General features: G+C 48.8%; 1 protein-coding gene across 2 annotated transcripts; it reads right to left on the reverse strand.

Moving 5' to 3' along the window:
• Nucleotides 1-16603, reverse strand: ZSCAN2 (zinc finger and SCAN domain containing 2). 2 transcript variants are annotated; one of them, XM_036355816.1, is made up of 3 exons: nucleotides 16496-16603; nucleotides 14023-14537; nucleotides 1-2768 (listed from the first exon to the last, which is right to left on the reverse strand). In XM_036355816.1, the coding sequence occupies exons 2-3, from the start codon at nucleotides 14423-14425 to the stop codon at nucleotides 1327-1329; spliced, it is 1845 nt and encodes a 614-aa protein (XP_036211709.1). In that variant the 5' UTR covers nucleotides 14426-14537; nucleotides 16496-16603; the 3' UTR covers nucleotides 1-1326. The 2 variants fall into 2 exon arrangements, with proteins under 2 accessions (XP_036211709.1, XP_036211710.1); XM_036355817.1 differs by lacking the exon at nucleotides 1-2768 and adding an exon at nucleotides 8982-9539.
• Nucleotides 16604-17644: the final 1041 nt, after the last annotated feature.

A 17644-nucleotide genomic window follows, 5' to 3' on the forward strand; every position in this document is an offset into this window, starting at 1 on the left:
TCAGGAAGAGAATGGGACTCTGCTTTATTAGGCAACATTGAGCATCCATCCTGAGGACCAAGGCCCATTTCAAGAGCAGGCCCCATGCACAGGAGGTGGATTCACATTTCCCAGAAACGTCCTCTCTACTCTCCTTTTCTCATAACAAACCCCTTCACCTGCTATCGCCCATCTTTACTGTTTCAAGGCTCAAGGACCCAAGAACAAAGCCCTGGTGGCACCCTAAAAGCAAAGGCAACCTCGGTGGGTCAACTCCTGACTCAAGCCCAGATCTCTCCAGGGGACAGATGACGTGTCCTCAAAACCAACGCTTCCTTCAAAATAACATTCTTAAGTGTACAAAAGCTGCTGGACAGAATTCTAGCTCTGCATGTAGAAAATAAAAAAAAACGTAAGAATGAGGAACTGACAGGCGCACAGAGTAATGATTGCGGAGCTTTGTGTCTGTGGGGTAGACACAGGCCCACCCTGCGGAGTGCAGGGCTGCCTCCCTGAACCTGGTGAGAGAGAAACTGCCACCCACCAGGGTGGACAGCTGGGAGTCGCCGCCTTCACACTCCAAAAAGGAAGCCCCACAAAAACTAGAGCGCTCCCCCTGGCAGCTGACTCACCGCCGGACGATAGCGGAGACAAAGCAAAGATGTAAATCTCATTTTATACCTCCCTGGCAGGCCCCGTTCCACTCTTACAATAGAAAGGCTACTGGGACGCTGGTTCCAGGACATACACAGTGTCTCAGTGCTCCTGACACTTTCAAGAGAGGACTTTTCCTTCATGTGATGACTCAGAATTACAGGAGCCGCTCCACCTTGACCTGAAATCAAAGCCCAGGACAGAGCCAGGAAGAAATGGTGCTGACGTGGGCAAGGGGCCTGGAACGCTAGCAGCTGGGGCTGAGGGCGCCTCAGTCTAACAAAGGGGCAGTACAACAACCAGGCTGCGCCAATAGATTTCCAGTATTTCTCTGAGGACTCCGCAAGATGTGGGCCATGCTGTCTTCTGTTCCACGTGGAGGAACACTCCGTCTACCAAAGAGCAAACTGGGGTACAGAGGGATCAGGAGAGAGAAAGTCAATCAAGCCATGAAACAAAACAGAAAAAGACCCAACTTCCCGACCTCCCAGTCCTACACTGTTCTTGGGGTTTGGCTCCGACCACTAAGATGATGGGACCCTAGGAATGAGGATGAGCAGTGGTGAGATTCTGGCACAAATCCCCAAAGACCATTCAGGAAGAATGGCTCTTCTAATGAGATAGCCTGGCTTGGGCGCAGTGGGACAATTCCCTCCTGGGCTGGCCCCTTTTCCACTTTTCCTTTTCGCCACGTCAATAAAGTTTCTCTTTCGTGTGAGTTCTCTGATGTGTAATGAAATTGGAGCTATTGCTGAAGCCTTTGCCACACTCAGGGCATTTGTAGGGCTTCTCCCCTGTGTGGATTCGTTGGTGTATAATGAGAACTGAATTCCAGCTAAAGCCCTTCCCACATTCGGGGCACCTGTAGGGCTTGTCCCCCAAGTGGGCTCTCTGGTGCATGACCAGGATGGAGCCCCGGCTGAAGCTCTTGCCACACATGAGACATTCGTAGGGCTTCTCGCCCGTGTGGGTCCGCTGGTGCACCACCAGCTGGGAGCGCTGGCTGAAGCACTTCCCACACTCGCCGCATTTGTAGGGTTTCTCGCCCGTGTGGATCCTCTGGTGCTTGATGAGGTTGGAGCTCCAGCTGAAGCTCTCCCCGCAGGTCAGGCACTCGTAGGGCTTCTCGCCCGTGTGCATCCCCTGGTGCGCGATCAGGCTCGAGCTCTGGCTGAAGCTCTTCCCACACTCCCCGCATTTGTAGGGCTTCTCCACCAGGTGGGTTCTGCGGTGTGTGGCCAGGTTGGAGCTGCGGCTGAAGCTTTTCCCACACTCGCCACACTGATAGGGCTTCTCTCCTGTGTGAGTTCTCCGGTGGGTGATGAGGGCTGAGCTCTGACTGAACCTCTGCCCACAGTCGGGGCATTTGTATGGTTTCTCCCCGGTGTGGATCCTCTGGTGTCTGATCAGGTTGGAGTTGTAACTAAAGCTCTCGCCACATTCTTTACATTCGTAGGGCTTTTCTCCAGTGTGGATTCCCTGATGTGTATTAAGGCTGGACCGGTTGCCGAAGCTCTTGCCACACTCAGGGCATGAGTATGGTTTCTCTCCCGTGTGGGTTCGCTGGTGAGCGATGAGGTTGGGGCTCCTGCTGAAACTCTTGCCACATTCGGCACACTGGAAGGGTTTCTCGCCCGTGTGGATCCTCTGGTGGGTTATGAGGTTTGCGCTCCGGCTAAAGCTTTTCCCACAATCCCTGCATTTATAAGGTTTCTCCCCGGTGTGAGTCGTTTGGTGTCTACTAAAGTTGGAACCATCACTAAAGCTTTTTCCACATTCGTCGCATTTGTAGTATTTCTCTCCCGTGTGGGTCCGCTCATGCGTGATGAGGTGGGATTTCCGACTGAAGGTTTTCCCACACTGGGGACATTCGTAGGGCTTCTCACCCAGGTAGGTGCCCTGAAGGCCGATGAGCTGTCCAGCTTCCCTGCCCTGTGATGGCACTTCCCTGTGGTCTTCACTTGAGGCCTTTCCCTGGAGACCCCTAGAGCCACAGTCTCTCTCAAGGTCACTTTCCCAATCAGACTGCTGAACACCTTCCCCTTCAGGTGTTTCTGAGAAGAGCCCATGTGATTCCATGTCCTCAAATATGTCTTGATTAGAGTTCTCCCCGTTTTCACTCGGGATCTCAAAATCTGAAATGATGAAGAAAAAACATACCATTTATACTCAATTCCCTGTGATGAGAAAAGGAAACCAAGGGGGAAATTTTAAAAATTTCAACTTCTAATGAAAATAAAGAGGCTAAAGATTCCTGAAGACTTTTAAAAACCAGGTTTATTTTCTTCTAACTGGTTATCTAGTTACCAGGTCTCAAACTTCCTGGTAATCACCCAGAATTTCTAAGTCTTAAAGCTGTGGGTTCTGTCTCTACTCGTTTCTCCGCTGGGAAATGAGGGCAAGTAGAAATCTGAAGATCCTAATCAAGGGAAAGTAACAGGGGACATGACCCCCAATGCACACCATGGTGCCTGATGCTTAGTAGGGGCTCAATTAAATTTGATGAATTTTTTTATTGGCACCACAGAAATTTCCCTAAAGCTGATTTTCCTTTCAAAAGGAGTTTATATAATAATCTCATGCATTAAAATATGTATCATGTTTATAATCTTAGTTGGCATGTAAGACTCAGACAAGACGACAGGATGCCTGCAACAAGGGCTCTGGTAATCCTCCAGATGACTGGAAACTCGTAAGGGGGCAGTTTAAAAAGCCCTTAACTTTATCTACAGAGTGTGCCTATACATGTATTTCCCATCTGTAATACACAAAATACCTACCTTCCAGAACCTTGTCAAACCCTCTACTACCCAGTACTTACCAAGCATTTGGGTGAAAGAAATCACCAGGGCGGGAAGGCCGGGGAGGGGTGGGGGGCAGGAGGGAGGGGGGTAAGAGGTCAACCGAAGGACTTGTAGGCATGCATATAAGCATAACCAATGGACATAAGACACTGGGGGGTAGGGAAGGCCAGGGGATTGTCACGGGCGGGGGGAAAAAAAGGGACACATATGTAATACCCTTTGTAATACTGTAAGCAATAAAAAAAATAAATAAATAAAAATAAAAATAAATCACCAGGGATGATTTCTGGAAGAAAATGCAAGCCCTTCCTGAGACTAGAGACTCTAATGAATCTATCCCAGGATTAAGCCAGAGCAGCAGAAAGCTGTGAGCCGGGGCCACACTGTTCTGACTCCCCCGGGAACCCACTCAGTGAACTGAGTGTTGGTGTAATGGCTCTGGCTGATTGTGACAAACATGGTAAGAACTGTCATTAGTACTTAGGGCTGTCAGAAACATTAACGCTGCCAGGAAGTTGCCGATGACATTGTTTGTAACACACGATGTCCTCTTGATGAGCTCAAGGAGGAAATCTCCCTTGGAACAAACTACCAAAACGCTGCTCTCCTGAGCAACCAATTTGTGTCGGCCTCATTCCCCAGGTATGACTTCGTCTTTGCGTTGCCTGCTTGGCAACTTGGAGCCAAAAACTCAGAGCAGGAACATGGATGGCTTTACAGCACGCAGTGTGTGTTCTTTCATTTTCCCCTCCCATGATGTTCTTTTTTACTATAATTTCCCTGTGCACGATTTCTATAAGGTGTCTTCAATTCTTTTTCTTTTTTTAATTCTGTAGCACATTCAGAAATAAATCAATGGGTTATTGATAAAGACCATTGCCTGAGTATTTCTAAGACCTAACCTCAGACCCCACTTAGAAAAGCAAATCTAGCCCAGCCGGTATGGGTCAGTGGTTGAGCGTCGACCTATGAACCAGGAGGTCACTATTTGATTCCCAGTCAGGGCACATGTCCAGGTTGCGGGCTCGTGGGTGTGCAGGAAGCAGCTGATCAATGATTCTCTCTCATCATTGATGTTTCTCTCTCTCTCTCCCTTCCTCTCTGAAATCAATAAAAAATATATTAAAAGAAAATCTATCCATAGCAGGAAAGACAATTAGCAAAATAATCCGAAAGTCCTAGTGACATTTCCATTATTAAAGCTAATAAACTACATGTACGGTAATGCTCAATTCAGTGATTAGTTTCTATGACTTAATGTAAATTTCCATTTATGCACATGATTAAATTTGACATGTATCCTTTAGGTAGACCCTGGGTTCCACTCATGCCTTTAGTCAATATAAAATTATATTTAAACCTGCAAATAGGCACATAATTACAATTCGTGCTCACACTGACATACACTGCTGGTAATATGTGGGTACGTATAGTTGCCCTCCTTCCCACGCCCCCTAGATCTCCAGGGTATGGGTGTAGGCATGACGGGCACAATGCTGGTTCCCACCTGGCCAGGGCCAGTAGGTCTCTGGTTCCTCAACTTCCTGCAACAGTGTTTTGCAAGTCTCTAGCCCAGAGATTTGCTATAAAACAGGGCCTCCAGGTTGAGGCCCCGGTTTATTTTCTCCAAGCTCACACAACCAAAAACATTTTTTTATGACTTTACTAACTGTTCTCTTCTGAGTAGGAACATTCGCTATTAAAGGCTTCGCTGCCTTAACATCTGAAGCCCTGGTATGTTCTAGGACAGTGACGGCGAACCTTTTGAGCTTGGCGTGTCTGCATTTTGAAAAACCCTCACTTAACTCTGGTGCCGTGTCACATATAGAAATTTTTTGATATTTGCAACCATAGTAAAACAAAGACTTATATTTTTGATATTTATTTTATATATTTAAATGCCATTTAACAAAAATCAACAAAAAAAATGAGTTTGTGTGTCACCTCTGACACGCGTGTCATAGGTTCGCCATCACTGTCCTAAGATGATCTCAGAAGCAACAGGGAAAACAAACACTCAAGCTTCATTTCAGTGAGATTAGGAAGAGGGTTAATTTGCAGACACTAATATATGTAATATGTCAGGAAGGGCGTGCATATTCTTCCAAAAACAGCGGAGACTGCAGAAGCCAGTGAGGGAGGCAGAGGGAGGACAAGCACGGAGAGTAGTGTGAGGAGAGGGCCAGTACCCAGGTGAAGGAGATCCCCAACAGCTTGGGCAGAAAAGCTCTTTCTGAAGGTAAGGACTTGCCTTCGAGGCAACACTGCCTCTGGGGCTGGGATAGGCAAGGCTGGCCTCTTGGGCTCAGACAAGAAAAGGAAGTGAGGCTGCAACCAGGATCACACAGAAGGGCCACCTGAGGACAGCGCCTCTGACTCTCGGGCAGTAGTCATAGGAGTTGTTATTATGGAAAAAAGTGGCAATTTTTCATCCATAAAAAAAGTTAAAGTCGGCCTGCGGACTGAAGGGTCACGGGTTCGATTCTGGTCAAGGGCACATACGTGGGTTGTGGCTCGATCCCCAGTAAGGGATGTGCAGGAGGCAGCCAATCAATGATTCTCTCTCATCATTGATGTTTCTATCTCTCTCTCCCTCTCTTTCCTCTCTGAGATCAATAAAAATATATATATTTTTTAAAAAGTTAAAGGAAGCAACCAGCTCTGTGCAGAAAGATCCTAAAGGAGAACTTGAGGAAAAGATGGTGAAACAATGAAACGTGAACTGGCAAAACGCAGGAAAGGAGCCCTAACCGGTTTGGCTCAGTGAATAGAGCATCGGCCTGCGGACTGAAGGGTCCCAGGTTCAATTCTGGGCAAGGGCATGTACCTTAGTTGCGGCACATCCCCAGTAGCGGGTGTGCAGGAGGCAGCTGATCGATGTTTCTCTCTCATCGATGTTGCTAACTCTCTATCCCTCTCCCTTCCTCTCTGTAAAAAATAAATAAATAAATAAATTTTTTAAACAATGCAGGAAAGGAGGGGAAAATCCCGAGAAATGAACACAAATGGGAAGAAACACAAAAGAATACAGGCACCAGGGAAAGCAGAGATGGAGGAGGAATGAAATGAGAAGAGCAGTGAAATAAAATGGAAACGAAGAGGTGAGAAGGATCAAAGAGAAAGAAAGAGACAGAAGTTAGACAAAGGAGAATCAATAAACGTAACTGGAATTCTCAAAAAACGAAACTAAACCACAGGAACAGAACAGACAGCTTCACCTATGAAGATATAAGAACTCCTGGAAGGCATCGTGTGTGCCAAGGAAAACTAACCCGGGTGGTTAATAATGAGACAAAGGGTAACAAGGACAAGGATCCAACCACTTATATGGGGGAGGAAACCAACGGGTCTCAGATTTCTCTGCAGTTACGCTCAGTGCCGGCAGACGGTGCAGCAGCAGCTGCCAGTTATGTTAGAAAAGAAATGCATGCCAAGGATTTTATGTTCAACAGGGCTGTCCTTCAAGTATAAAGCTGACAGGCAAACGGCTTTGAATAGACACAATTTCATGGACTACAGGTCCCATGAGCCCTTCCAGAGGAAACTATTAGGAGATGAATTTCACTCAACCAAGAGATAAAGGGAACTCTAGCACAAAGATTGGGGATGAACATCTGATACATATAACTTTAGAACAAGAAGTCTACAAGAGCCAAGGCAATTAGGGTATTAAAACAGAATATAATTGTTATACAGAGATGTAGAAATGATACTCTAATCAAAATTGGGGTTGAGGGGAAAGAAGATGGAATACAGGATATGTTCTTTGGTTGCCTTATCCTATATAATATAAGCCAAATATGCTAAGTGTCCAGTCCAATGGTTGGCTATTCAACCAATCAAAGTATAATATGCTAATGATATGTTAAGGCCGCTCAACCGCTTGCTATGACATGCACTGACCACCAGGGGGACCGGTTGACCAGTCACTATGACATGCACTGACCACCAGGGGGCAGACACTCCAACCGGTAGGTTAGCTTGTTGCTGGGGTCCAGCTGAACGGGACTGAGCGAGATGGGCCCAACACACCCTGGAGCCCTCCCGGGGTCCCTCCCCGGCTGGCCAACCTCCTGCATCTCTCCCTGGCCCCGATCTTGCACCGGTGGGGTCCCTTGGCCTGGCCTGCTCCCTCTTGGCCTGGCCTGCTCCACCTCAGGGGATGTCGGAGAGCCGGTTTCAGCCCTATTCCACAGGCCAGGCCAAGAGACCCCCCACTACTGGTGCACTGGGCCTCTAGTCTGTAATAAATACCTGGGAGCTCAAAGGGTAGCATTTATTTATTATTTTTTTTAATATGTGTTTTTATTGGTTTCAGAGGAAAGGAGAGGGAGAGAGAGAAACATCAATGATGGGAGAGAATCATGGATCGGCTGCCTCCTGCACGCCCCGTACTGGGAATTAAGCCTGCAACCCCAGCACGTGCCCTTGACTGGAATCGAACCCAGGACCCTTCAGGCTGCAGGCCAATGCTCTATCCACTGAGCAATACCAGCTAGGGCTGAATGGTTCTTGAATTGCCATAGGACCTCTTCCCTATGGGTCAGTAGACACAAGCTGCAGTTGTAGCTCAATCTAAGACAGTGGTTCTTGTATTTTCCAATCTACGACCCACACTCTCGACTCCCACGCACAGTACACTGCTGTGGCTGTTCAAAGGGCCATGTGTGACCCCTGCCTGGCCAGAGGCCTCCTCTTTCCCTCCCATGCTAGAAAGCATATCAGAATGAGTGTGAGGAAAACTGATGTCAATATGGGGATAAACCTGAATTTACTGTCATCCTATATAATAAAAGCCTAATATGCAAATCGACCAAACGGCAGAACGACTGGTCGCTATGACACGCACTGACCACCAGGGGGCAGACACTCAACGCAGGAGCTGCCCCCAGCTCGCAGGCCCCAGGTCAGCCAAGGCAGGTGCCAGCGGGGGCCCCCCTGATCGCCCTGCCTGTCGCCCGCAAAGCGAGGTGACTGGTGGCAGCAGTGGGGGGCAGGGCTGGCATGTGGGTGGTGTCAGGCCAGCCAAGGTGGGTGCCCGTGGGAGCCCTCCGATGACCCCACAGATTGGTCCTGATCACCAGCCAGGCCTAGGGACCTTATCTGTGCATGAACTTCACACACCGGGCCTCTAATTTATTTATAACAATGGAATTGGTCACTAACTGTGGTGCTTTAGTGTGGGTCAGGCTCAAAACACTCAAAACCTGATTGTGACGGTGGTCAGAGGCATTGGTCTAAAATACAGAGGTGTGCCCAGCCGCTGTGGCTCAGTGGTTGAGCATTAACCCATCAACCAGGAGGTCATGGTTCGATTTCTGGTTAGGGCTCATGCCCAGGTTGCAGACTCGATCCCCAATGTGGGGCGTGCGGGAGGCAGCCAATCAATGATTCTCTTTCATCATTGGTGTTTCTCTCTCTCTCTCCCTCTCCCTTCCTCTCTGAAATCAATAAAAATATATAAAATAAAATACAATAAAATAAAATTAATTAATTAAATAAAATAATAAATAAAATAAAATACAGAAGAGGTTCAGTACAGCTTGTGTCCACCTCAGCTTCTCCCACCCTGACTTGGGCTCTCCCCATAGGAGCGCTGCCCTGAAAAGCCTGGTGCGAACCTGATCAAAGCCTGGCAGGAACCTGATCGCACCTGAGTGACTGGGAACATTGTTCCACCTGAACTCTGGCTGCTTGAAAGACTAACCACTGATAAAAACAGCAATGAGCTCTCTTATCAGCATAAACGAATGACTGCCGAACATTTTACGTTATAACATTGCATCTAGGAGTTCTGTATGGTATACATTTCAAATACTTAAGTGAATTCAAAGTGATTTTGTTTTGAAGCTGAGAATCATCGCTTTAAAAACACATACACCTTTCCAACCCTCCAACCCTCTCCACTCGCCTTCTTGTTAAGTAAAATGAATATTTTTTGTTCATTTGTTGTCCTGAAGGGAGCACTTTGCTGGGGCTGCAGGCTCAGAGTAGTGCCCACAGAAAGCCGGGTGATGCGGGGGATGGCTGGAGAGGTCAGCTGTCACTCTTTGGATCACTTGTTGGAAAAGAGTAGATTTGAAGTTGACAATCTCCATTTCTCTATAGATAGAAGAAGAAAAGAAAGACAGGTTCCTTGCCTTCTGGGATTTTATAGGTTCCTAGAAAAATAATGAGACACATATTCACAGAAATAGAAAATAAGATGGAATGTGATAAAACGCCAAAAGAGAAGAAGAATCAGAAGAATCAAAATGCACCGGAGAGAAAACTTCAGTTTTCTGTGATCTGAGCAGAGGTGATTGGAGAGGCCCCCCAGGTGGGTGGAGCCAGGGACAGGGAAGAGAGACCGGAAGTAAGGACAGCTTTGATGGAGCGGGTCTCCACGGGTGCACACTCCAAGGACAACCGGGATGTTAACTCGCAGGGACAGGACCAAAGCATTCCAAGTCAGAATTCAGGAGCACAGGTGAACGCTAGAAAGCACAGGCCTGTTCAAGAAACAGCAAGACTAGGTCTGGATGGGGCAGGAGCTGCAGCAGGGGGACCTGGGAAAACTGGCTGCAGGGCCAGGTCTCAGAGGCCCCGGGCTCCAAGCAGAACAAGGTGACACTTGATTTGGAGACACTGGGAAACTCACGAAGACTTTTTTTTTTTTTTTTTAAATATATTTTATTGATTTTTTACAGAGAGGAAGGGAGAGAGATAGAGAGCTAGAAACATCGATCAGCTGCCTCCTGCACATCTCCTACTGGGGATATGCCTGCAACCCAGGTACATGCCCTTGACCGGAATCGAACCTGGGACCTTTCAGTCTGCAGGCCGACGCTCTATCCACTGAGCCAAACCGGTTTTGGCTCACGAAGACTTTTAAGCAGGAGCCCAAGCCAGTGTGGCTCAGTGTTTAGGGCATCGGCCTGCGGACTGAAGGGTCCTGGGTTCGATTCCGGTCCAGGGCGCATGCCCAGGTTGCAGGCTCAATCCCCAGTAAGGGGTGTGGAGGAGGCAGCTGATCAATGATTCTTTCTCATCATTAATGTTTCTATCTCTCTTCCTCTATATTAAAAAAAAAAAAAAAGAAAAAAAGACTTTTAAGCAGAAGAATGACCGATCACTCAGGTAGGAGTGGAGCGGCTGTAATGAAGGGGAGAGAAGCAGGTTCCCTTTGGAGGCTCCTGCAAGAGTTCGGAGAAATACGAAGAGCCTGACTCAGGGCTCAGGACTAACATGTGGGAAACACTCACTGAGAGAGAGGAGCTTTTAGTACAGGTCCAATCTCAACTGCGATAGTAGGATGCATGCCTGCGAGTCAATATTAAACCACCATCCTGGGTAAGTGCGTCCAAAGGTCCCGAGCCTGGCAGAGTGGAGGTCTCAGGCTGAGTAAATGTTCCAGAGGGGATGCAGATAATTGCAGAGGTTCCTCTGCGTAATCATGAGGAAGGCCAGGGGCATTTGTTAAACAAAGGCCAACAGAGATGATCTCAAAGGCAGAAGGCAGAGGACTGACAAACACATCTGGGAGTCCCAGGAGAGATGATGGCAGGAGGCAGGAAGCCAGGTGGGGAGGGCTGGCGCAGCGGGTGCCTATCATCGCCTGAGGCACCTGCTGAGACCTAACCTCCTGCTCTGTGACTTCCCCAACCAAACCACAACCCCGGAGGCCTCTCCTCAGCCCCCAGCCCCTCTGGCCTCCCTGCAGTATCTGCCTAAGGATCCTGAAGTTCATTCCAAACTGTCCCATCCATCAGGAGGCAGGTAAACCAAGGATGAGCTGGCCAACATGGCTCACTGGTTGAGCACTGACCTAGGAACCAGGAGGTCACGGTTCGATTCCCGGTCAGGGCACGTGCCCGGGTTGCAGGCTCGATCCCCAGTGTGGGGTGTGGAGGAGGCAGCCGATCCATGATTCTCTCTCATCATTGATGTTTCTCTCTCTTGCTGCCTTTCCCTTCCTCTCTCAAATCAGTAAAAATATATTAAATAAATAGGATGAGAGGTTTTTGTCTTTTTCTTTTTTAATAGGAGAAGTAAAATTAAAAGCTACTTTTTTTATATTTTATTGATTTTTTACAGAGAGGAAGGGAGAGATAGAGAGTTAGAAACATCGATGAGAGAGAAACATCGATCAGCTGCCTCCTGCACACCTCCCACTGGGGATGTGCCCGCAACCAAGGTACATGCCCTTGACCGGAATCGAACCTGGCACCCTTCAGTCTGCAGGCCGACGCTCCATCCACTGAGCCAAACCGGTTAGGGCAAAAGCTACTTTTCAAGACCAAAGAAAATCAGGTATTTTGCTTTAGATGCAACCTAGGATCTACCCAACACAAGTGGAAGCGAACAGACTGGAGTTTCCGTCCTGGCTGTGTGACCTCGAGTAAGGGCTGACCTTGCTGGACTTCCATGACCTCGCCTGTAGAATGTTAGTGAGAGGGACATGTAAGGTGCCCGCTGCAGGACCAGGCTCACCGTAGCAGTCCCTTTCTCCAAAAGATGGCTTTCCTCCTATCTCCCCAGTCCCTGAAGGTTGTCACAACCTCTGTCCTTTCTCCTCTTCCCAGTCCTCTGCATCCTCCAGACCACACACCCCTGGTTGGTCACCTCTGGCTCAGTGCCGCCTGCATCCCCTCTGCCAACACCCCACTGGGAACTATCACTTTGCATCACAGACGAGATGAACAGGAGTTCCATGCTCAGACCCATGAGCTCCATCTTGGCCTCGCACTAGCTGCACGGCATCATGGGAGTCAGTGAACTTCTCACTCAACTCACAGGCTGTGCAGTGGTAATGACCTCGCTTCCCCCAAGGTGGTCAAGTTCCCGGTGAGTTTTGCATAGTAGATGCCACACACACTACCTGGCCCACAAAAAGGGATGGATAAATGCCAGCTATTGTCACCAGGTTCTTTCTCACAGGTGTCCAGACTCCTCTCCTCCCCCCCGTTGTCCCCATCCTGGCCTGACCCCTGTACACCTGATGTCTAAGTGGCTTCCTGGCTGCTCTCCTGCCTCCAGCCTCTCCCTACTCTAATCAAACCCACATCCTGTTGCCAAACTCGGCTTCCTCCCCTGCCCCTTGGGCCCCACTTCAAGAACCTGCTGAGGCCAAGCCTCCACCCACCCTTCCCCCACACCCTACTTCCTACCACTTCCAAAACACACCCTTTCCACTCTCATCAGCCAGCCTTTCTCGCCGACACCTGAACTATGCCACGCTGGTCCACCCTTCCGAGCCTCCGCTTCGCACAGCTCCTCTCGGATGCCACCCTCCGCCTGCCCTGCGCCTCTCCAAATTCGACCCCAGCCTGCAACCCCTGCTCAGTTCCACATCCTCCAGAAAGCCTCGCTGGCCTCGCCTCTCCTCCTGCAGTTCTCATCACACTCGGCAGCCGTTTCCCGTGGGCCCTGAAGCAGTGCTGGGGGCACCCGTGGATGGGAAGTAAATATCTGGAAATCAAGGGAGTCCAGTTGACAAGTGAGGAGCAAGATGGCGGAGGCAGAGTCAGGAGACAAATATATTAACGGTTGCAATGAACTCACGTTTGTAATTCCTCTTGTGAGAGCCCAGCGTGACTCTGTGCCACAGAAAAGCCCCTGGTTTGCTCACCATTCATCTTGGATTCATAAAAAATAATCACTTTTTAAAACTAGGATTTGTTTTTTTAGCTGCTGGAACGTCACACCTTCGGATGTTCATTGCACAACCAAGTGAAGGTTCCAAGGAGTGATTTATAGGCTCATCAGCCCCTCCCCCAAGCCTCCTTCAGCTTCCCAACCACTCAGAATAAACACAGAAGTAAAAACCAGGCTTGCTACGCACATACAGTTCCAAGAATACTCAGTTCCGCACTGAAATTCTGGAACTTTCACTGCACCCAAGGACTTTAAAAAAGTGACAATATCCGGGTGCTGTAGGCTAAAAAAAAAAAAAAAAAATGACAGTGTGCCCTGGCTGGTTTGGCTCAGTAGACGGAGCGTCGGCCTGCTGACTGACGGGTCACAGGTTCAATTCCAGTCAAGGGCACATGCCCAGGTTGTGAGCTTGATCCCCAGTGGGGGGCTTGCAGGAGGCAGCCGATCAATGATTCTCTCTCATCATGGATGTTTCTATTTTTCTCCCTCTCCCTGACTATCTGAAATCAATAAAGATATATTTAAAACAATTAAAAAGTAAAAATGTGCCCTAGGTGGTTTGGCTCAGTGGATAGAGCGTCGGCCCGCGGACTGAAGGGTCCCAGGTTCGATTCTGGTCAAGGGTACATATGCACCTTGGTTATAGGTTCCCCAGCCCTGGTCAGGATGCATGCAGGAGGCAACCAATCGATGTGTCTCTCTCACATCGATGTTTCTCTCTGTCTCTCCTTCTCCCTTCTATTCTCTCTAAAAATCAATGGAAAAATATCCTCGGATGAGAAGATTAACAAAAACCAAAATAAATAAAATAAACAAGTGACAACGTGCCGATTTTCCACAGACAGCACAGAGACATGGGGCTGTCCCCAACTTAGACCTGGATCCCACCTTGACCTCCTCGACCTCAGAGGGGGCCCCCACCTTCTCCCTATGAGTTTCAGCCTCTCACCACTGTCCCGAAGGGTCTGGGTCAAGTCTTCCATCAGGGCCACTGTTTCCTCGCTGCTTTCGGGCCTGTGTTCTTGCAGCCAGGCCTGGATTTCCCTGGGTATCACGGTCAGCATCTGCTCCTTGGTGTGCACCTCTGGTCTCAGCCAGCGCCGACAAAGCTCTCGGAGGCGGCCCAGGGCACCCTGCGGCCCTCCAGCCACTTCCTCTCCGGGGCTGCCCTTGCCGGCATTCTGGGGAAAGGGCTCGGACTCCGGGCCATCCTCCTGCATCACAGCTTCCTGTACCCAAGAGTCGTCCTCCAGGATCATGGTGGTGACCTCCGCCTCCTGTTCGTCTTCCTCGTGAGGTACCTGGGCCAAGGAGCTCAGGGGAGTGGCCACTCTGGGCACCTCTGCAGCCATCACCCACGTTCCCGGGGACAATCGCGCAGGCTTCTAGCCTTAAACTTCAGTCTTATCCAGCCAAGCTCTCTGAGAAGACACGTCCCTCCTCGAATTTCAACAAGTAGCCCAGCTGAGAAATGAGAAAGAGAACCAGGATCAGTAAGTAAACAGTCCCAAAATGATCTAACTCACAGCAGCCCAGGTCAGCCCACCAAGTGATTCTTACGTCCGCAAATCAACAAGTTTCCTGTCCCTCTTAAAGGCAAAATGACTTATTCCTGAAAACCTCTCTCTTTCTCTTTGGCAAGAGAAGTTAAGAAGAAGCATAAACACAAAATATACAGCATTTTTCTTTCCAAAAGACAGAAGCATGAGTGTCAGAAGTCCAAAGCCCTGGCAAGAATCCAGGACTGAGTTATCCTGCCGTAAGCCAGTTCAGACTCGCTGCAGAGTGAGTGACCTTGACCTCGCACACTCAAATCAACCTCACTGACCACCACTAAACAGAGATGATAACATCATCCTTCTTATTTTACGGGGATATCTTAAGGATTAGCAATGGCTCAGATGTCAAGAGACTGAGCCTCACTAGAAGGAAGACAGTATCTCAACCGCATGATTACCATATTTAAAAGTATGAAGTTTTGCCCTAGCCAGTTTGGCTCAGCGGATAGAGCATTGGCCTACGGACCGAAGGGTCCCGGGTTTGATTCCAGTCAAGGGCATGTACCTCGGTTGCAAGCTCCTCCCTGGCCCGGGCCCTGGTCGCGGCGTATGCAGGAGGCAACCAATCGATGTTTCTCTCTGTCTTTCCTTTTCTCTTCTACTCTAAAAATCAATGGAAAAGTAACCTCGGGAGGATTTAAAAAAAATTTTTTTCATGGAGTTCTAAATGTTCAGACTCTTCCATCTAGTCTTGCCCCTCAGGAATTTTCTTTTAGAGTAACTATCTTTGCAAAGAGAATTTTAGTTGCAAGGACATCCAACCATAGCATTCTAATTGCAAAAAAATAAAAATTAAAAAATGGACACATTAAAAATCCAGCAGTCAGGGTATGGTTAATAAAGTATGGCACATCCATACAGTAAAATGGATTAAAAATGATGCTGATGTTATAATGGCTACCTTTGGGAGGTACTGACTGAGAAGAAGCTCAAAGGAGCCTCTTTTGGGGTGCTGGGAATGTTCTGTTATCTTGATTTGATGATGGTTGCACAAAAGCATAAATATGACATTTGTGCACCCTGCTGTATGTATTTTAAAGTATTTTTAAAAGTATGCTGACAAAGATTATTAATCATTAAAGATTTAAGATATCCGCAATATGAAAATTAGGGATAAAGAGAAAACCAGCAAGGCTTTTCTTTTTTTTTAAATTTTTGTGAGTTTGTTATTTTTTTAGCAAGGCATTAAAACTACAGTTATAGTATGACCCCAATTCCCTTTAAAAATGAACACACACAAGACTAAAAAAAAAAAAAAAAAAAGAGCTGGATGGAAATTCTACAAGATGTTGAGAGCAGTGAAATTACAAAATAAAGACTATAAAAGCAATGAAAAATTATTTTTAAAAATCAATATATCATACTCAGATAACACCACCTCCCCCAAAAAGGAAAAGCTTTTTTTAAAAAATAAAATAAAATCGGAATGCTAGTGGGAAAACCGAATTTCCCAATCTGTATTTACAAGGATTAGAAGAAATAGGGTAACAGGACTCTTACTCAGAAACCCAGGGAAACTGTTCCTAATAAGCCAAGTCTCCGTGTGACCCGGGCCAAGACACGCCCCCTTTGGGCTCAGTTTCCCCACGTGCAAACCGAGGCGCTGCGCGGGATGTCGGCCAGTGCGCATCCAGTCCAAACCCTGCGCCCCCGTTGGATATGCGGGGAGCTCGCTGCAGGGAAAAGAGCCCGCGTGGTTCGCCGGGCGAACCAACGCGTAAACCGAGACCCCCGGGTCCGCGGAGAGCGCCCCCCACGCCCCTCCCCCAGCAGGCTGCCAGCACTGGCTCCAGGCCCGTTATTCCCACGCCTCGCGCTACCCTCCTGGGCCGCGAGGCTCCAGGCCTGTCTCTCCGGGCTCACCTCCCCGGGCACCAGATCCTGCTCCGGCGGCGGCTTTGTGTGCACAAGCGCCCGGGGCACGGCCGGGCCCCGGGAATCGCGACGGCTCCGGCCCAAGGGGCACCGAGAACAATGGACGGTAGAGGCCCGCCCCCAACCGCTCTCATTGGCTACCTAGAACGGCCCCTGAAACTCTGCTTTCCTATTGGTAGATACGGTGTCCAGCCGGCGGCGGGCAGGAGGCTAGGCCGAAGGCATTGTGGGAGACGTAGTCCATCCACCCAGACCACCCAGGCTGCAGGCCTGGGAGAGGCGTTTGGGGTTGAGAGTCTGGGCGGCGCCCGAGGGCCAGAGGCAGAAAATCCGCGGGCTGGCCCTCAGGACTGCAGTGTTGGCCAGAGCTGTAACCTGGAACAGGTCATTACACCTCTTTGAAGCTTTCCTATATTTGTCTATAAAAAGTGAAAGTTAGATGAAGGGACTTGAAGGTCCTTTCCAGCTGTGGTTAAGCCCCTGGACGGTCAAAAGCAGCCCTGGAGGAGGAAAGGCATCTACATAGTAATAGCCCCCCATCGCCCCAGCCCAGCACCCCTCCCCCAAATTGAAGGTGCACCTGGCTGGCGAATACACCTTTTGTTTTTTGGGGTTTTTTACATCTATTTTTATTGATTTCAGAGAGGAAGAGAGAGGGAGAGAAAGATAGAAACATCAATGATGAGAATTATTGATCGGCTGCCTCCTGCACGCCCCCCACTGGGGATTGAGCCCGCAACCCTGGGCATGTGCCCTTGACTGGAATCGAACCCGCGACCCTTTGGTCCGTAGGCCGACGCTCTATCCACTGAGCCAAACAAGCTAGGGTTACACCTTTGTTTTTTGCAAGTGGCATTCCTGTGTCTAGAATGCCCTGTCCTGTCTCTTCGGCCAGGAACTCCCATTCTTTCGTCTGTTTCCATCAGCAAACCCCCAGAGACACCACCCTCAGCACACCTTTCCAGGTCTCCCTGCTGTCAATGGGAGGTGACCTCTATCCTGGTGTTCCCACGCTTGGCGTGCTTGAAGATTGTTATGCCCAGAATTCAAGATCCCCAAGAAACCATGCCAGGGAGTCAGTCCGATGCAAAAGCAGAAGGTCCTTTATTGAGTTAGCTAACCCGACCCGGGCCTCCA

Source organism: Myotis myotis, unplaced genomic scaffold, assembly GCF_014108235.1.
Source record: "Myotis myotis isolate mMyoMyo1 unplaced genomic scaffold, mMyoMyo1.p scaffold_m19_p_23, whole genome shotgun sequence".
Lineage (NCBI taxonomy): Eukaryota > Metazoa > Chordata > Mammalia > Chiroptera > Vespertilionidae > Myotis > Myotis myotis.